General features: G+C 43.1%; 3 protein-coding genes across 5 annotated transcripts; 2 read left to right on the top strand and 1 right to left on the bottom strand.

Moving 5' to 3' along the window:
- The first annotated feature begins 416 nt into the window (after positions 1-416).
- znf668 (zinc finger protein 668) lies at positions 417-3448 on the top strand. Its single transcript, XM_069664376.1, has 2 exons — positions 417-489; positions 1078-3448. Exon 2 carries the CDS (start codon positions 1086-1088, stop codon positions 3060-3062), a length of 1977 nt encoding a protein of 658 aa, XP_069520477.1. The 5' UTR covers positions 417-489; positions 1078-1085; the 3' UTR covers positions 3063-3448.
- A 1610-nt stretch (positions 3449-5058) lies between these two features.
- gjz1 (gap junction protein zeta 1) lies at positions 5059-5763 on the top strand. The gene has a single exon (XM_069664761.1). The coding sequence runs from the start codon at positions 5059-5061 to the stop codon at positions 5761-5763; it is 705 nt and encodes a 234-aa protein (XP_069520862.1).
- On the bottom strand, positions 5303-19056 carry LOC138593561 (circularly permutated Ras protein 1-like). 3 transcript variants are annotated; one of them, XM_069664628.1, is made up of 21 exons: positions 18951-19056; positions 18587-18686; positions 17727-17972; positions 13702-13935; positions 13443-13577; positions 13252-13332; positions 13074-13147; positions 12644-12829; positions 12494-12535; positions 12208-12297; positions 11128-11279; positions 10945-11026; positions 10468-10598; positions 10268-10352; positions 10058-10164; positions 9860-9972; positions 8078-8195; positions 7413-7553; positions 7051-7144; positions 6937-6963; positions 5303-6362 (listed from the first exon to the last, which is right to left on the bottom strand). In XM_069664628.1, the coding sequence occupies exons 1-21, from the start codon at positions 18996-18998 to the stop codon at positions 6273-6275; spliced, it is 2376 nt and encodes a 791-aa protein (XP_069520729.1). In that variant the 5' UTR covers positions 18999-19056; the 3' UTR covers positions 5303-6272. The 3 variants fall into 3 exon arrangements, with proteins under 3 accessions (XP_069520729.1, XP_069520730.1, XP_069520731.1); XM_069664629.1 differs by having other exon boundaries at positions 8078-8189; XM_069664630.1 differs by having other exon boundaries at positions 18587-18682.
- Positions 19057-20597: the final 1541 nt, after the last annotated feature.

Here is a 20597-nt window from a genome sequence, read left to right as displayed (position 1 = left end):
AGCTAGGTGGGCTAAAACTTGAGACAGTCTGAGGTGTGTTCAGCGTTAAAGTGATTACAAAGCAACCATTACACGCTAATTAAATAAAATTAAAAAGCTAATTTCGCTATTCTGTTGCAGGTTTTCATAAAACTCCTAGCTAAAGCAAATTAGCTTCTTTAAACAACTAGATTAGCTTACGTAGCTCGCGCTGCTTATTACTTAAGAGCACACATGTCGCCGTTATATAAGACAGTATACTAACTTTATTATGACCTGGGGGGCTTTTATACAATTATCATCACATAAGTATACAATTATTTCTTTAAAAATTAAACGCATTAAAATGTTGCACCCTTGGCTTGCTGAGAGCTGTCGTCATCATGGTCCTAGAGCCGTCCCCCTTCCTGCAGCCAGTCAACAGCAACCTCAGTGTCTCTCAGTAAATGCAGGCGTGTACCAGGACGTTTTCCCAGGCATTATCCACCATTATTTAATGTCCTAATTCAGGTAAGAAATGCCTTTGTTTTTCTCTATTGCACACAGCATGTAAAGACCGCTAATGTGAGCTAAATCCACCCTGCATAACCATGGACATGATGATGATGACACTGTCGAGAGGATTGGTGCAGCCGGTCCTAAAGCCAGCCATTTTGAGTTGATAAAATGTTTAGCAGGAAAGCTAGCGAAAATGAATACGCACTTATAGTATCCGGTTGTTAACACTATCACACCGGCTCGTGATGTTTGATCTTTGTGTCCGCTCACGCACATGTCAGTCATTCGTACACAGTGATTTCTGTCTTTACATCGCCAACTTCCTCTGGCATGAAAGCAGTTAGCGTATTGTCCCAGAGGTCCTAATGCCAGCCATTTTGTAATTTAATGCACACCCATATATTTCTTTATTATTTTACAAATATTTCTTCTGATCCATCATCAGTCAATGTAACTGATGATCAACTCTCCGAAGTCATATCTGTCACATGACTTAAGCCTTAGGTCTATGCAACAAATTCCAGTCTCCATGTCCTTATGCTGCTAATGAAGTATATACTGTATTTACATAATTATAAAAAAGGTCTTATCTCTTTGCAGATACAAAAATGGCCTCTCCTCAGCCTGGCAGCCCACCTCTCACAGAACAATACACCCCTCATGATCTGGAAGAAGAGAGCCAACAAGAGGAAGAGGTGGTGAGAGACCAGCCTGCAAAAAAACGCGGCAGAGGCAGGCCTCCAAAAGCCAAACCATCCTTCAAATGCTCTGCGTGTACAGAGACTTTCAGGAGTCTGTCAGCTCTGCGGAGCCACAAGCTTTCAGCACACACAAAGGACCGTCAGCAACAGCAGCAGCACTCGTGTTCTCAGTGTGCTAAAACATTCTCCAGCAAAGCTCAACTCTCGAAGCACGAGCGCACTCACTCAGCCCAGCGTCCCTTTCAGTGTCCTGACTGTCACAAGGCGTATAAGACGCCCACAGAGCTACGCAACCACAGCCGCTCGCACACTGGGGAGAAACCTTTCGTATGCACAGAGTGTGGGAAGGCCTTCATGCAAGCTATTTGCCTGAGGATCCATATGACACAGCACAGTGGCGAGCGTCCTTACTCTTGCCGTCAGTGCTCTAAGAGTTACCCCACCCTGTCTAAACTGAAGGTACACATGCGCTCTCACACAGGAGAAAAGCCGTACTTCTGCGCTGAGTGCGGTAAGAGCTTTGCCGACCCCTCTGTGTTTAGAAAACACAGGAGAAACCACCAGGGACATCGACCTTATGCTTGCGACAAGTGTGGGAAAACATATACAGAGCTAAAGGACCTGAAAAACCACGAGCGCTCCCACACTGGGGAGAAACCATACCTGTGCTCTGACTGTGGCAAAGCCTTCTCCCGCTCCTCCTCCCTTGCCTGCCACCAGCGCATTCACTCCCAGAATAAACCCTATCAGTGTGAGCAGTGTGGCAAAGGCTTCACGCAGCTGTCCTCCTACCAGTCTCATCTCCGCACTCACTCTGGGGAGAAGCCGTTTCTCTGCCCGCAGTGTGGAAAGATGTTTTCTGACCCTTCCAGTTTCCGCCGCCACCAGCGCGCCCACCAGGGTTTTAAGCCCTACCCCTGCGATAAATGCTCCAAGAGGTTCCGGCAGCCGGCTGATTTAGCCGTGCACGAGCGTGTTCACTCTGGAGAGCGGCCGTACAAATGCCAGAGCTGCGACAAGGCCTTTGTAGCATCGTGGGATCTGCGGCGCCACATGCTGGTCCACACAGGACTCAGGCCCTTTTCTTGCACAGAGTGCGATAAGTCTTTTGCAGAGCGCTCCAGCCTCAACAAGCACCGGCGTGTACACTCTGGGGAGAGACCTTTCAAATGTGAGGAGTGTTTGAAGTCATTTGTGGTGTCATCCAGCCTGCGCAAACATGAGAGGACTCACCTCGCTGAGCAGTCTGAGCAACAGCAACAACAACAACAGGAGACAGAGGCCGGGTCAGCATCAGGCTTCACCGCCCACACGACTCTGCCTCAGTTCTCCTGCACTCACTGTGATGCCACGTTTGGAAGCTGGGATGAAGTCCAGGCACATGAAAATCTTCACTCCATTGATTCCACTCCTCCGGCTGTTACCAAAATTGTTCCGCTGGGCTCGCATGTCTGTGAAACCTGCCAGGCGGAGTTCGCACAGTTGGCAGACTTGCAGGAGCACGAGAAGCAGCATCCCAAGCTGAGGCCTCACGTCTGCAGCGACTGCAGCAAAGGCTTCCTCAACAAATCCGGGCTGCGGAAACACCAGAAGATCCACTCGGCCAGCAAACCCCACAGCTGCCCGCACTGTGGGAAAGCGTTTCTGTTCGCCGCCTACCTGCGGAAGCACTTACGGACTCACGCTGACGCCACCCCGGCCTCCACACAACTCGGTGACATGAACATCATTCACACTGACCCCCTGCCCTCTCCTCCTCCCCCCAGTGAGGTCTCTCCCTCCACTGTCGAGTCCAGCACCCTGTCCCTGACAGTCCCTGTGACTGTGCCTGTGACGGCTTTTCAGACTCTGCCTGAGTATTTAGTCAAAGAAGAGGGACTTTAAGCTTTTTACTCTTACAGTTTCAGAGTTTTAATTCCACACATATTCAGCGAGGGGCCTTAAATCTTTAAGATGACGGTCGGATTTGACAGAGGTGTTATTTTTCAAGCAAACTTCCTTCTGATTCAGTCTCCATGTTTCCAGCGCTTTGATATTTTAAAGATGCTACTTATATTGATCATGTTTTAAAATATATACTGTACTATACGTCGCCTACTATGAAATTCTCTCATCTGTTGTAATCTCATAAAAATGTGTTGTTGCAAACAATTATGCTGATCGCTTTAAATATCTCATTTAACGTATTGTGATTTCATGCAAACATGTTTTTATGGTGCATTTTTAATTACAATTTATCATTAATTTGCTTTTTACAATTTAACTGTTTTACTGCGTATGAATATTATCTTATATCTATTTAAAAAAGTTGAGTTAAAAACAGCATTCCAAGATATAAAATAATAAGAAAAAACTTTTTACATAATAAAATATGTAAGGTGTAAAAAGTATAATTTCTTTGTGTTTTTTTCATTTGCATTATAAACTCGTGTAGGGTAAAGTTAGGTGAGGCCAAGTCAGCACATGATGCGGGGAGAGAAAGCGACACATATTTTGATGACATTTCTTTCACCCTTAAAAAGCTGAAAGCAGAGTGAGAGCGACAGTTTTCAATAAGTCGCTGCACAGAAAGGTAAGTTCACTAATCTCATTTGTCTTTAAACACATGAAGTTCACACACGGTGTGTATTTGCTGTGACACCTGCGAGTGCTTAAACAAACACACTTGTGCTTCATTCAAATTAACTGACGGCGTCAGTTGTGAGCTGCTGGAGTTTTGAAGGGATCATGCACAGGGGTGGAAATGACTTTAAATACAGTGCAATACTTCAGTACAAATGTATGGTATCTACACTCTTTATTTTAACACCGTTTCCTACTGGTACCCCTCTTACATTCTGATTTACTTTAATACTGGATTGCCTGAAAGGTAAGTGTCAAAAAGTGTTTTGAGTCATTTTTCATGCAGAAACATGTAATTGTTTTACAAATTACAATTAGTTTGAATTAATTCTGTAGAGAGTTTGGGTTCGTACAAAACGAGCATTAAGGTGTCACTTCATCCCTGGGTTAATTTTAAAATAATTTCTCACTATTTTATGATCTTTCAAATCGATTAATCCACACTTAAAACAGTCATTAGTTTCAGTCAGCTGTTAGTGTCTCAGGTCAGATCTGAGCAGGTAAAACTGCTTTTATCTTTAATTCTGCAAACAGTTAAAACCGACCTCCCTATGATCTGGAATGAGCCCGACTTTAACCACTGTGAATCCTACTTGTGAATCTAAGTGAGGAACTGTTACTTTGCCTTTGACTAGATATGTTCTTTTAAATTACTATTTTTTGCTTTTTGGGCAACTAAAATTGTTACTGCACTCTAAACTGCATTTTACATGTTTTTGAACAAATACATTTTGTTCTTTTTTAATGGATTTTATTGTTTTTATCTTATTTTATCCTGTTCAGTCTGATGTTCCTCCGCGCACGTGCAAAGCTTGTTGAATTGTCTCTGTGTTTGAAATGTGCTGTATAAATAAAGCTGCCGCGCCCTGCAGTCTTATGCAAAATAGTTCAAAATGAGCTCCACCTCAACTAACAGTAAAATCCGGTTTATGAAATAACAGTGCAGGGTACTTAAAGGCTGTTAATACAAGACTTTCACTTGAAACAGAGCATTGATACAGTACAGTATTAGTACTTTTATTAAAGTATATATGATCTTAATACTTCCTCTTCCACACATGCACTGGTAAAGCTTCATTTTCATCCCATGCAAAGATTAAGTTAAAACTTAATTTGAAACTCTGATACTCATAGAACGATCTAACATAATCTATATGTATGCAACATGTCATAAATATGTAATTTAAATGTACGCAGTCTTATTTACTTTTCCCGTCTTCCTCACTTTTAAGATTCCCAATAAAAGCCAGGCGCAAACATGGCAGCCTTAGTAACGGGTCTGATCCCCATCCTGCGCACAGCAGTGGACGCCACCACCACCTACAAGTGCCGCACGCTGTGGTTCGGCTTCCTCTGCATCCGGCTGGTGATCCTCTTCCTGGCCGAGCTTCCTTTCACCAAACTGGACGCCGACTTCTCCTGCAACGGCACTAAAGACGGCATCTGCACCCGAGCCTGCTTTAACAGACACTTCCACAAACCTATGATGGTGGCCTGGAACTTCATCTACGTGCTGGTCATCATCTCCGTCCTGCTCATGGAGCTGTTCGCCTCCAACCTGCGCTCCCTGGCGCAGAAGAAGAAGGGGAAGGCGGGTGTGGAGATGGAGGCCCAGGGGAAGGAGGAAGCTTCGGCCGTGTCCACAGATCAGACAGGCAGGGCGGTGATTGACCTCCACAGAGACAGAGGCACGGTGGGCTTCTACCTGCTCAGCATCATCCTGCGCATCCTGGTTGAACTCTGGTTTGTGTACGTTCTGCTTTCTTGGAACCTTCCGGCACTGAGCAACGATCCATACAGATGTTCGACCGACGTCTGCTCAGAGCTGCATGTTTGTGTTTTGAGGGCCGCGCCAGAGAAGCGCATGTCTATTTATGCTTTGGCCTCGATCTCAATCCTGATTATTGTTGTTTCACTCATATTTTGTATGTACTCCATCGCTCACTACCTCTGCAACCTTTAAATATTTAGACTCTGCTTTTTCGCTCTAAACACTGACTTAGAATATATGAGTCATATCATTTTTTACGTCTTGTATTGATGCATCTTTTGTGCAACATTTAATGCATATTTTGTATTTTTAAAGCTTTGTGTGATTATATTTTCTGTTGATTTCTCTGCTATATTAACTCTTGTGCTGCAGGCTTGCGTGTATTGTGAGATGCATTTTCGCTGACACAAAAGGACCTAAGTGTAAGCTGCATGATGGCGTTACTGAGTCAGGTTTTTTGGTCAGCGCAAAAACACAGTGTCAAACACACCCATGTACAGTACATTGTGCAACTCAGCAGTTCAGAGATGTAGGAATAATTTCCAGTCTTACTCTGAGATCTTTATGATACACATGGCAATGTTTTATGATGTAATTCAAAAGTTCACATTGTGAAATATTTCATCTTTTTCAGCCAAATAATCAAAGTCGTACTGCAGCAATTATCCTTGAGCTGCTTCCAACGAGGTAAAAGTTGGAGGCTAGAGTCTCTGTTTGTTCTTCAGTGAGATGGACTTCCTGTTGCTGTGCTTCATGGTGTAGAGCAGCGCTGCGCCAGCGTCTGTTAGAGACTGGTCAGAGGAGAGAAAAGGGAGACTTATTGGATGTTAAAGGTATGATCTCGAAGATTTTCATGTAAATAAAAGTCTGTTAAGTCGCAATCTATCGCCGAATGAGACTGATGAAAGCCTTTGCATTTGCAGTATATAGTATTATTACAGACTGGGTGTCTGTGGCAACATTCGCGGAAAAAAACACAAGCGGTTAATGACCGATGTCCATCACCCAGCAGTGGTTGGTCTGCCAGAGAGGGTAGGCGGAGCTAGGCGGCTGCTTCTCCGGTCTCTGCAAGTGTTGCGAATAAACAGTAATCTACTATGGCTGAACAAACAAAGAAAAGATCGATGACTACAGATACAACTTCAACAATAAGTGAAAATCCAAAGAAAAAGAAAGAAATTGGACGCTCAGATGAAGGCAAACAGTCTAAAAAGGAAAGCGACCGTCAGAGAGGAAAATCAAGAGTTACAACCGGAGCCGTAATTACCGTTTATCGCCAAAGACAACGAAACTGAAATCTTCGAGATTACATCTTTAAGCAAAAAAGCAAAAGTATTGAAGTGTTAAAGATGTGAGATGATTTACCTGTGAGTCTGAAACAACTGATTTCCTCTAAAGAAAGGAGAAATAAGTGTTAAAGTTTGTTGTTTCTCAAAGATTTAATGCACTGAATCTGATCAAAACAAGGTTTAAACTCACCCGTGTGAAGTTATGAATGTTGTTGTATATTGGCTCCATTGTTTTAACCCATTCTTTGTATGTCTGTTTGTCCTCTGCACTGCGATTATGCTCTCTGCACAAAGAGAAATGTTCCATATCTTATAAATAAACATTCATTCAGACCATATCAGAAACATGAAGAATAAACAAAGAACAAAACTCGACTGTTATTGTCATTTCCCTGCCTTTTGTGTTTGAATGTATGCAGAATCAGCCCTCATCAAATCCCTTTGTCAGACTTCAGCATTAAGTAGCTCTTATTCTACGTGTTGCCCACACACTCGCGTCACTCAGAGTCCCCCCCCCCCACACACACACACACACCTCCTCCTGTAACTCACATCGCTCTCTCGATCAGCTTCCTCTGCAGCTCGCCTTCCCTCCGGGCGTCCAGGAAGCGGCCCCTGACGGCCAGAGCGGCGCTGGCCTGCGACGAGTTGAGCTGAATGATGGCCAGAGACAGAGAGGACAAGGCCGCCGAGCTGAGGAGGAGGGTCACACTTTAACATAAGAGTGCTTCACTGCATTTACAGCTTCAGCCATGACACTGTGTTACATTGTGTGCCACTTTGTAGGCGCTCAGACGATGAATTGCACGACCTTCATTCGGTATATGAAGCAGGCAGACTGAGTGGAGAGGTTCATTCACTGTTGGACTGAATATTAGGAGCGGATGAGAGATGGGATTTACATGGCACAATCATTTCTGCATGATCCGGTATCTCAGCAACAGACAGCCTCCTCGGATTTTCAGAACGCGTGGCCTAAAGGTTCACTGAGATTGGTATAAAATAACACATCCAATCCAATCAATTGTTGTCCTCAGGAGGAGAACGCCTCGTTGATTTAAGATGTCACAAGATAATGACTTGTTTCAGCTTACAGGGAGGCCACACGGTATGCAAATAGCTCAGTACACAGAAACAGTGTTCTGTGTGCGTGTTTGTCAGGCAATGTCAAAACACAAAAGTGGGAGAAGCACTGATTATAGAAACTCTCTTATCACCTGTCGTCAGTGACTTCTCGGTCTGATGTGATCAGTCTGAGCTTCATCTGTCCGTTCCTCTGCCGGTACCTGACCTGCAGCTGGATCGACACACGGCTCCCCGAGGCTGGAGCTGACACTGAGAGGAAGCACAGAGACGACATGTTGCTTTTTGCTCATGCTGAATGTGGAGTCACGGCCTGGCTTGGTTTAGAGATTTAGCAAATATGAGGCGTCAAATGATGGATTGGCTTGGTCGAACTACCTCTCGACCGAATGCTGTCTACTCAGACTACAGGCTGCTCCCCTCAAAGCAAGTGTTCATCAAGTTAAGGTTTAACTGCAGATCTGTGTCCATTGAGTCCAGATGCCTTACAGCAAAGATTTAGCTGTGTCTGTATTTACTTAACTTTATACAGTTAGTTCTGAACAAGTAATCAAGAGGCATTCATGAATACTGTTAAGTAACATCACAGCAGACCGTGTGTGTCTACATAAATCAAGCTGGTACCTCTGAATCACACAGCAGACTCTTATTTCACTGGTTGATGATAAATTAAAACAAACAGATAAATGTACGTGATATAAAACAGCTGATCTGTGGTAACCTGGAGACACAGACTGCAGGGAACGTTTGGGTTACTTGGCAACAAAAGTCCAGTTTCAGTTAAGTTGTGGAACGAGTTGAGTTGGTGGAGTGAAAAAAAATCTGTTCTTGATTATTACTGTTAACTGCTATTTGTTGCTTGTTTAACTGTTGTATAAAAGCAATATCACACTTGAGGTCGTGATGTTATACTGAATATCAGCACGGCTGCGATTATCTGTGGCCTTGCAGATAATCGCAGTATTGCTGTATGATTATGCTAAAATTAGCATGCTAATTTTGCCAACAGTGCTAACAAGCTGATGTTTAGCAGTCAATATTTTCCAGGTTTCATCATCTTGGTTTAGCCTGTTAGCATGCTAACATTTGCTAATTGGCGCTAAACACAAAGTTCAGCTAAGACTGATGGGAAATAGTTTTGCAGTCTTTAGTATCTGACAAATTAAAATCAGGGGGTCCCCAAAGGTATAAAAGTGCACCTTTAGCTAATTTCAGGAAAATCCATTGAATATTTGTCAGACTAAGGGCCCAATCAGAACGTGTTTTAGCAGCTGGTGGTGGCTTTGTTGTCGTTGTTTTAAATGAGAGGAACGCTTTTTGCGCGCTGCTACGGCGTTGCAGAGCAGAGCGTCTGTGCGCCTGGTGTTTTTGAGGAAACGCTCCGAGCGCCTCGAGTTGAAAAAAACTTCAACTCAAAGTAGAAAAGCCCGACGTCATGGTTGTTTTTTCTCATTTGCCAATCGGATAAAAGGAGAGGCGGGCCCTCTCTCAGTTTACAATATAACGGTTAGGTTAATGACAGCTAATAATTCAGAGGTTGCCTTAACAACAGTAGGAAAAAAAAGGCGCAGCGAATTGCTCTTTTTTGAAACAAGGCCTGCAAAAATCGGGACCAACAGCCAATCACTGGAGCTGTGCAGCTCGAGCAGCTAAAAAATAATATTTCCGACTGAAAGTACAAATTCTTTGAGGCTAGTTTCTGCTGTATGGTCTTTCTTCGGAGTTGGTTTTCTGTTATGACTTGCAGTTTTTATACAGGGTACATTTGTTCCTCAATCCTGCTAATCCTGTTAGGTCTTGTTTTCAGATGTTCTTGTTTTTGTTTGAGACTTCCTGTTTTCTTGGTTGGCAACAAGACACGCCCACCATCGTGCATTGATAAGAGTGTCTCAGAAACACTATAGTTTTTTACTCACCGTCCGTTTCCTGCTCATTTGCTCCAAACTGGAAGGTGATCTCTGTGTCTGGGTCCACATTCCCCACCTCTCTGGTCCCTTTGTGTCCTGACTCCTTCTCTCCTCTCACACACCTGGATTAAAGGAAAATTAACTCTAGTTCCTTTGGGCTCTGTTCTCAACCTTTAGTATTTAAGGTGTATAAAGCACAGATCTTACAGAGACTGGGGCAGCAGTAATGAGACGGTACAATGTGTAGCTATGGTCCTGTTCTCAATGATGTGTTCAAACTCTGGGTGCAACCTGTTGGGACTTGCTATCACCACCTAGGAGACAACACACACGGACAACAAGATCTGATGAGCGATGCATATATTGAAGATACTGCCTATCAATTTTAAGAGGCTCCAAATTGTTGTTGTTTCTTACTCTCCCTCCGGTGCGATCGGCGAGTCGTCCCAGCTCGTCCAGCCTGCAGTCTGTCCCCTCTATGGACAGCACAGACACTGTCACACTAACGACAGAGGGACATTTCAGTGTCTTGCAATCATGTAATGTATGTTCAGCTGTGTAATATTTATTATAATGCTTCTTCCATTCTTGACATTGATGAGCAGATGTCTACAAACCCCTGATTGGCAGCGTACTCCCCCAGATCCTGGTAGAAGATGGTAGACGAGAGGAGGGTGCGAGCATCATTATCTTCTACCTCCAGATTCCCCAAGTCGGTGTTGGCCTTCCCATCTGTACAGATAATCACCTTCGTGATCAGCAGGGATAGCAGATCAGGATTGCATTGTTTTAAGTACATACAAATGACAAATTGATATATGATTGCTTTAGTAATCAATCAGTTTGTTTGCTTGTGATCATTTATTTCAAAGTGTATAAACCTTTAATCAAAGATCATCCAAAAAAAGGTTGTTTAAATGGTTTAAAATTCAGCCTGAAGTGAGGCAGGCCTGATAAATGGGGGGAAAGTTTATGCAACTTTGTTAAACAGAGACGAGGCCAGAAATGCTGATGAAGGTTTTTTTTGGGTCTGATGTGCATGAACTTCTTCCACTGGTCACATGTGTAATGTCTATGATGTGGACCGAACCTACCTTGGACCCCGGCTGTCTGGAGGCCATTGCAATCGCCAGAAGAGCAGCTGGACCGAGCGCTGTTGTCCCACTTTCAGATAATCTTTCAACAAGAGGGAAAAAAAGAAACATCTGTTTTTCTGAAGATGACGTTACTATTATGTAAGAAAAAAAAATAAAACATTGCAGATCATTTTCTCTTACCCCTGGACTTGTCTCTGTAAGAAGTCCTTGGTCTGCGAGAGGGGCGGGGGGCTGGGGAAACTGGCTCCGGCCTTTTTCAGATAGTTGCTGTCTGCCAACTCGGCACCGCTCACGAAATGTGAAGTGAAGATCTCTGAGCCATGCAGTGTGACCTGGTAACACAAAAACAAGGGAATAAAGAAAAGCAACAGGATGAGCCGTGTCATTTGTTATTGCATTTCTTGTCATAATGAACTGATTAAACAAAACCCACATGAGACCAACCCATAAAGAAGAAGGAAGAAAAAGAAGATGACATACTTTATTAATCCCTGAGGGGAAATTAAATGTTTTCACTCTGATTTTATAAACATGCTACACGCGCAAAGGGCCGACAATACATCCATCCATCATCTATACCGCTTATCCTGCTCAGGGTCATGAGGGAGCTTGGAGCCTATCCTGGCTGTCATTGGGCTAGAGGCGGGGTTACACCCTGGACTGATCACCAGTCAGTCACAGGAATGACCACAGTTGGCTCCGGTTGTAACTCTTGATTTTCCTCGCTGACGGTCGCTTTCCTTTTTAGACTGTCTGCCTTCTTCTGAGCGTCGAATTTCTTTCTTTTTCTTTGGATTTTCACTTATTGTTGAAGTTGTATCTGTAGTCATCGATCTTTTCTTTGTTTGTTCAGCCATAGTAGATTACTGTTTACTCGCAACACTTCCAGAGACCGGAAAAGCAGCCGCTTAGCTCCGCCTACCCTCTCTGGCAGACCAACCACTGCTGGCTGATGGAAAATGCATCACTAACTTGTGATTTTTTTCCACGAAAGTGGCCAGGGTCAATCACCATTGTTTTACCTCATTTGATGATAGACAGTGACTTAACAGCCATTTATTTGAATGAAAAATCTTGCTTGCTCCGTACCAGGACTTGAACCGGCCTCCCTCCGGTACCTAAGTTGAGTCCCTACAGACTGAGCTACAGTCTACCCCTACTTGCCATAGCTAGATAGTCTTCTCTGTGTTAACAAGAAGAAGATAAGAATATGTGGATGCAGATCTATTAAAAAGAAGCCTCTGTCGATCATGCATGTACCTGATTGTTGAAGGTGATGAGTCCCACTCTTAAGTCAGGTTGTTGTTCACTCAGTCTCTGAACACACTGCAGCACGGCTTCCTGGACAAACTGGTTTGAACACAAGGATTTTATGCACAGCTGCATCTTGATCATTTCATGTTGTGCATGCACACAAACAGCAGCTTTTGAAGTTATAATTTGTGTTACCTTGAGAGTTTGTCTGTTATTAAATGTAACTGCACCTAGATTTTGCTCATTTTCAGCCTTACAAAGACAAATAGACACTTTAATATGAGAAACTTACACTAAGTCGGGATCTGTGGACGATGTTCTCTCCCTCTGACACCTTAAAACAACACATCGTTTGATCATTTAAAACATCACAGGTTGTAATTAACCGTCACACGACACAGACAGTAAACACATCAGTCTTGTGGTGTGATGTGGTTTTTACCTGCGAGGTGATGCTCATGGAGCCGGAGATGTCGATGCAGAAGAGCAGCAGAGCGTCAGCGGCACACAGCGGCTTTTCATCAGGATGGAGCAGAAAGAGGCCGTCCTGGTGACCAGTCAGCCGACTCTGCGGTGCACTGGGAGAGCTGGTCGACTCCACAGGCTGACAGAAGTAACAGGAAGTAACCTGCAGTTCAGAATAAGAAGAGAATTGAGGCTTTACCGAGACTTATTTACAATCCCATCATGCATTGTTTCATTATGTCATGATCAATCACGCTCATGCTTGACTGCCTCTGAGAGTTAGTCATGATCTGTTTTTCCCAGCAGTCATTATGGCTATTATTCACATTTGAAATCAATGACTCTGAGTCGTGTTAACGCTCATGAGTTTCAAAATAAAGGTCAAATGAAATACAGAGTGTAATCACCACATTGTCGTAGCAGGAGTCCAGCACCGCGCCACACAGGGAGCAGGAGGTGGGCTCTCCTAGCATGGCCTGCACTGGAAATATTCAAACATGGTGGAGATTATGAGTCAATCAGAGGGGAAATAAAAGCAGATGGATGATAATGAAGGTTTTACGGCGATGATAAAAGTTTACACACCTCGCTCCTCTGAGAGTAATTTCCCTAAACTGACGAGGAGCACGTTCGGATTCCCTGGCAGGAGGCTCTTATCTGCTGATCCTGAATCAGGGGCAACAGGAGCGTTAAAAGTCAGCGTTTGCGTTTCATTGGTGGTGTAAAACATTTATAATAAGTGTCAGCATGAAAGAGACTGTGACAATTTTTTTTACCTGTAGAAGACGGTGCACAAGCTGGGTCTGAGGGTGGCTTCTGAGAGGATGATGAAGACGACGGGGGTGCAGGTAAGAGCACCAGGTACACTGGCACTGACTTCATGAATGAAGGCCTTGGAGGAAGCGCTGGAACTACAGTTTGAGAGCAGAGCAGAAAAAATGAAAGTTAGTTTAAAGTTTTTGCACAAAGGAACATCCAAACTACAAAATAAAGCATGTTGGGTAAAAAAACAGAACAAAAAAGTCGCCTGATTACCCGACGTCTGGGCCGACACGCTGCTCGTGTCAGCCGGAAGCTTCACTTGGACCCCGGTGCCCTCAGGTGTGGTGTAAGAGTAGTTGGGGTCCCAGGGTTGCGCATTTAAGTCTGGTTCACTCCTGGGGAGGTCGTAGGTAAACTTGTGACTGCCGGGGTTTGTGGAAGGGGGCGTCTGGCTGGAAGGAGGAGACGGGCTGTTTGCTGCAGGCCTCATGTGTGGAGGAAGAAGAGCTGAGTCCCGAAGATAAGAGCGGATTAATTCACACAAATAATCAATGAAAATATCAGTGGACCATCAAACACACAGCGATGCACCACCTGCATTTCATTCCCTCTCTATGAATCAAACCATAGGCTTAAAGGGCCAGATTACCGAATAATGAAAAACATAATTTCTCTCTCCTGTGATGCACCAATCCAACAGATACTAATATAATAAAGCGTATTGGGTTAATCATTGAACGTCATTTAATACACTTCCTCGGTCAACGTCATTAAAGCCCTGGCCTCGTATAATCTTACAGACAACAAGAAAAAGACAGGCCTGGTATCAGATTGTGGGTATCAGCGCCTAAAGCTAACACAGTAATGAGAAAACACTTCAATAATAAGGTTCCATAATGTTCTTTTCCCTCATCGACTGACGCTTGGGTACACTCATCCTTTAAAATCTTTCTGTAGCATCTTGCAATCTACGGAAATCCGGACTTCAAGGCTCGCGTCTTTTAACGACAAAAGACTGGAAAACATTAAGTGTCATCTTAGAACCAGGCAGTGCTAAATGTGGGACTGTGATGGGATAATCTCTACTTACAGATTCCGTATGAAAATGTAGAATATGTAGACACAGGTCTGGATTTAAGTACAGGAAATGTTCTGGTTTATTTGTTATGCATTTGTAGTCCGAGTAATGTTGACCAATCACGTATCAGCAGGCTTTAGTGTAAGCAAAAGAGGGTGCAACGCAATCCTGACTCCCATCAGCAGAAATTTCACTGTGATTTAGTATTTTATTAATCTCTATGAAGTGACATCTGCATGCAACGTGAAGACCTCTAACCTGTCTGATGCCGTCCACTCAGACTACAGGCTGCTCCCCTCAAGCAAGTGTAACCGTGTTAAGGTTTAACTGCAGAGGTCATCTGTGTCCATCGAGTCCAGATGCGTAATATAATCACTTTAGCTGCATCTGTATTTACTGAACTGTGATTCAGAGTGGACAACAATGCTAGCAGCTGAGGCACAGTATTGCTGTATGATATCGTAGCTTATATTAGTTTAATATCTAATGTATGGACTTGTAGTTTAGTGTAATATTTAATGTTTAATGCTTGTACAGAGAGAGCGAAGTTAAACCGGATTCAAAGTCCTTGTACGTGTACATACCCCGCCAATTAGCATTAGCATTAGCATGCTAATTTGGCCAATATGCTGATGTTTAGCAGCCAATATTTTCCAGGTTTCGCCATGTTAAATTTGCCTGTTAGCATTTGCTAATTAGCGTTAAACACAAAGTTCAGCTAAGACTGATGGGAGTTTTGCAGTCATTTAGAAGTTGTATCTCCATTCTCGCTTTTTAATTGATAACTGGACTGTAAACAATGCAGCACACAGAAAAGGAAGTCTGGGCTTGAAGTCTGACTGCTGGCTACACCAGAGGCCCTGAAATGTCGGCTGTCGCTCCCAGAGGCTATATCATCGTCACATGACAGCCGATGGGTTCAGAGATTGGTGATGGGATGGTTGGCTGTTTATCCAACTGGATTAATCAGAAAGGCACTTAACCTCTACTGGGCAGCTCCCAGGTGTCAATACACTATTGATACACCTTCCAAAAGTCAGTGGACAAACCTACTGATTGATACTGAGGTGAGGTTTGTAAGTCATCATCTTGGTGCATAAAATCCAGCACGTAGCATCTAACATCCCCATATACACACATGTAGAGTATAGAGTGGGTCGTAAAGTGACTCTAACATGACACTGTAGTCAGATACTACTAGGTATTCAGGGAAATTTTGCCCTACTATATCTGCCCCAGTCAACTATAAGTGTAGTGAAGATGCCTAGGAGCAACAACAGCTCAGACACAAAGTGGTAGACGAGCGCACACTCCCAGCGCTGAGCCAACAAGTGCCATCGCTCAGTACAGAGCTGCAAACAGCGTCTGGAAGCAACAACAGCAGAAGAACTGTGGGTGGAGAGCTTCATGAAATCCACAGCAAAGCAGCTACAAGAAAAACTCTGCTGAAACTCGACTTCTGCTGGAGCACACAGTTACTCGATTCTGGAGCAGTGAAACTTGCTCTGTGGAGTGAAGATGAACGCTTCATTCTTTGGCTGTTGGATGGACAAATGTGTGTTTGGAGAAAGTCAGGAGAATGCTGGAGAAGTCTGGTAAGGTTTGGTGAAGGGGAGATAACGGTCTGGGGCTGTTTTTCTGGATTTGGGCTTTAGGCCTAACTTCAGTGAGGGTCCATTTTTATGCAGGAGGCCGGTTTGGCCGGTTGAACGCTTCCAACTTTGTAGTACAGTTTGGAGACACTTTTCTGTTCCAGCATGACTGCCAGTTTGCAAGTATGGTCGGTTAAGACATGGTTAGACGAGTTTGGTTTATGGGTACCGCATTGTTCTTCACACAGCCCAGACCAGTGGTTCGCAACCAGTGGGTCGAGATCCAAAAGTGGGTCGCGGAGCTGTTTTTAGTGGGTCGCAGTTGTGTGCTTGAAAAAACAAAGTTGTGGCAAAAAGTCTATGCTGCGCTTTTATTTTGTAGGACATGGGTTTCCTTTGATGTGCGAGCAGTAGCAGAGTAGTGTAGTCACACTCCATGTTTCCACTGATTGGGTAATCCCAGCTAAATCTACATCCTTGAAACTTGATGAGCCCAACAGTAGTTGCATTTATGTTGCAGTTTTAAGCGTATTTCTTCCCCTCATGCACTGCCAACATTTTGCTTGACTATTATACTGCTGTGTTTTGTGACGTTGACGTACTGTGATGATACGTTTGGTCTCAGGTCCAAACTGCACCATTTTTCTTTAAATAAATTTAAGTGGTTGAAAAAATCTGACATATGGGTCACGGTTTGTCACTGAGAAGGTGGTGGTGGTGGGTCCTGAGGCGAGACCAGCTGAGAAACACTGGCCTAGACCTCAACCCCACTGAACACCTTTTGGAAAAATTGCACCAGTTGTGAGACAGACCTTTGGCAGCTAGCCTTAACACTAGAACCACCGAAGGGTAAAATGTAACCCCAGCTGTCTTTTGATTGTATGTTACTTTTTTCAGGAAATATTCAAGCCTCCTAGTCTTTGATTTTCCCTGAAAGTGTGTTCGGTAGCGCCCCCTATTGTTAAAAAATGTCAACATAAAGCCAGATTTAAAAAATGCCCATTTATACCTATAACCACCAGCAGGTCAAATTTACCCAGATATAGAAGGCCGTCATTTTCGCGCTATTCATTTTGCGCGTCTAGATTGATACATTGTATGTTGCTATGGCAACACCTTTTTTTTCTACTACTGTGTGTCATCCAGTCATAAACTCCAATTCAACATGGATAAGAGGAAGAGATGCATGAATGTAAATCAGGCATTAGATTTACTCAATGCTGTTCTTTACAACTTTGTGTTGTAAAATAATAAATAAATGAACCTTGTACCTTGAAAATCAATACATTCTAACAGCGGATAAATTTTACCCGTTGGTGCTTTTAGGTATACTGTGACCCCTGGCGGTTCTAGTGTTAAAAGAGGGGATATATTACTGCCCCATGGTCTTAGAATAAGATGTCTAAAGCTCATATAGGTGTGCTGGTGAAGTGTCGACTGACTTTTGTTCATATGATGAATGTTTAACTGTGTGAGCAGCGTGCTTCTGATAAAGCTTAACACATTTTTGAATGAATTACGGATGAATAAGTAAAGAGCAGCTGCTGACTTGATGTGACTGAGAGGACATCATGAAATTTTGAGATGAATTACTTCATTAAAAGATCAATACGCCACATTCACAGTACCTGTTTTTCGAGGTGTCGGTGTGAGCTGAGGAGATTTACTGACGGAAGAAGCCGCCTCTGTTTTTTTGTGAAATGCTGCATTTTCATAGAAGGGAGAGGGCTTCTCAACCTTCTTCACCTCTCTGCTCTTCTCCAACTGCTCGATAACCTTTGGGGGAGACTGGAGGGATTTCGGTGATTTGGCTTCTGTCGGAGGAGGAGGTGGAGGAGTGCGAGGACGGACGCGGTTCACAGGAGGGAGAAGAGCTTAAAAGCATAAAAAATACATACAGTTGCTGTTAAATTGAGAACATTTTCCTGTGAGCGCGGACAAAACAACTGGTGCAGAGTTGACCTTTGTGCCGTGAAGAAAATGTGACTCAGGTTGCAGATGGCTTTTAGTGAGCAAAGCAAAGTATCTGTGAGAAATATCTCCTCTAAGACAGACAGGGGAGGTTGTGTGTGTCACTGATTGCATAATAAATAATGGTACTTAACCAAGCAGCCACTAAAACACTCTGATGTAAGGGAAAAACACACATGCGGATACTTTTACACAATTATGTCTCATTAATGTTTGAATCTCAAAACCAATTAGGAGATATTCTGTGTTCTTTAATGTTTTACTGCAGCAGTTAATGGCTTCCTGCATTTCCCAGAATGCCTTTTGACATCCTTTTAGAGAATAGACAGCAGGCGTTGTGTTGGTGACAGATGTAGTCAAAGCAGAGTGCAGGCTTTGTGTCTCTGTTGTGGACACAACAAAGAGGAAACTGCCACTAAAATCTGTCAGTGTCCACGGAAGCTGCATTTGAAACATCCGTGTTAAATTGAGATTTTTTTTTTCCTGTGGCGTGTGAGAGTGTTTGAAAGAAACCCACCTGAGCGTTTCATGACGTTAACCCGCTGGCCGTCCTTCTGCGCCACCGATGGCGGCACATAAACAAACCCACAAGCAAATTCCATTGTAACTCCACCTGTCTGCGAGAAAACGGGCATAATTCATTATTATTTATGACACCAATAACACAAAAAATAAGCTCAGCTCTTTTAACACAGAATACAATCGTGTCTTAGTAATCAAAGTAATTACAGGACTATTTCCTCCATTCATTTGTCAAACGTTGACACGCCTTTAAAACACGCAAACAAGTTAATCCAGACAACACAGCCGACTTAATCCATTCAATCTGCAATTAAAACAGAACAAATCCTCATAAATAAGCAGATATAAAACGTACTTACACATGCAGCGTCCTGTGAATGCTGGCAGTACAGTACAACCATAAACATGAAATCCTCCCAGGTCTCAGAAATGTTTCAGCTCCTGCGTGACGCCTTCATCAGTCACTACTTTGTGTTTCAGACATCTTGTCCAACAGGTTTCAGCCCTCAACAGTCAGTGAGGCTGGGTGGTTACAGTCACAGATTTATGGCATGTTGCCTAACTCTGGTTTACACATTACATGAATGTAAATATAATACATCTAAGAATAGAAGCTGATTGAGAAACAGGGCAGTGCAAGGTTAAAGGTCAAGATGATTGATATGGATAATAGCCTTTCAAATTAAAAGACTGTTCAACCCTGACTATACTGTAAAATACTTTCCTGTACACAGATAAGGCTTGAAAACTTTATGTAAATGTGTACTGCTTTTATGTTCCCATTCATATCTATCTATCCATCTACACGTGTGAGGTACGTGTGTGCGTGTGTGTGAAATAATGAAAAAAACAACAACACTTGAAACAATGTCTGTAATGTAAGAAACATGATGCAATATAGCTATTTTGGGAAACACATTTTACAGGACAGTGTAGTGGAAAACTTTAGGAGGAAATAAACAAATAAAATAAAAAGATAAAATACTACTTTATTCGTTCTTTCTGTTTATGTTACTTTTCTTTCAGTAATTTTCTTGGCCAATGTATCTCAATGCATCTACATGTGCAATGAATTACGTGGTCACAAAATAAAAAAAAATCAAATTTAAATATTTTAAATAGGTTTGAAAAGTATGACAAATACCTGCACTTCTCTGTATTGTGCTGTAAAATATGCTACACTTTGCCATGCTAGCAGGTTGCAGTGTAGTGTACTGAGGCAGAGCCTTGCTTTGAGCTAAATGCTAACATTAGCCTACTAACATACGTGACAAAACAAGCTATCTCATGTTTCGCATGAGCATGTAAACCCTAGCCGTGTTCACATCGTAATTTACAAGCATGCTAACATGTGCTAATTAGCATAATAGACGATGAACAGTTGAGGCTGATAGATGTGTCATTAACTTGGTCATAAACAAAAGTGGGCTTCTGGATAAAGTGAAAGTGTGACCTGCTGATGTTGCTAGAAGAAAAGCCAGACGATAGTTATCATCAGGATTTGTCCTCTGATGCCCCCATGATCTCCTGTGAGGAACTTTCGGTTTGTCGATTTTGGCGCCCCCTGTGGACAAAGCCGTACCTCTGAACTCTGCTGATTTGTTCCTGTACTTGCTAAAGTGGTGGTTTTTAACAAAAAAATATATAATCCTACTCTATTTTAAGTGCCATATGTATCACTCACTGTGAATCTTTGTCATTGAAAGTGTTACCAGAGGCAGCGTGCAGTTCATCGCTTCGTCAGACACTTATTGTCGCTGATGGTCTGGTTTGCTTTTGTAGTTCAGAGTAATGAGAATTAATGTCAGTCTGTTTCATAGCCAGTGAAAAAGTCTGAAGGGTTCAACCTCACGGACCATTGATAACTTCCATGTGATAGTTGTTGAGATATTTCAGTTGAAACCAAAGTGGTTAGCCAACCTTCTGACCAACCTTAGCGTCCATAGATCCACACAGCTAGCATGGCGGGGGGGAAAAAACAGTCAACAGGATGGACAACAGGCAAA

Source organism: Semicossyphus pulcher, unplaced genomic scaffold, assembly GCF_022749685.1.
Source record: "Semicossyphus pulcher isolate SPU_LCO1_2020_fin unplaced genomic scaffold, fSemPul1.0.p SCAF_16, whole genome shotgun sequence".
In the NCBI taxonomy this organism is placed as follows: domain Eukaryota; kingdom Metazoa; phylum Chordata; class Actinopteri; order Labriformes; family Labridae; genus Semicossyphus; species Semicossyphus pulcher.
This window is presented reverse-complemented; position numbering and strand designations above follow the sequence as displayed.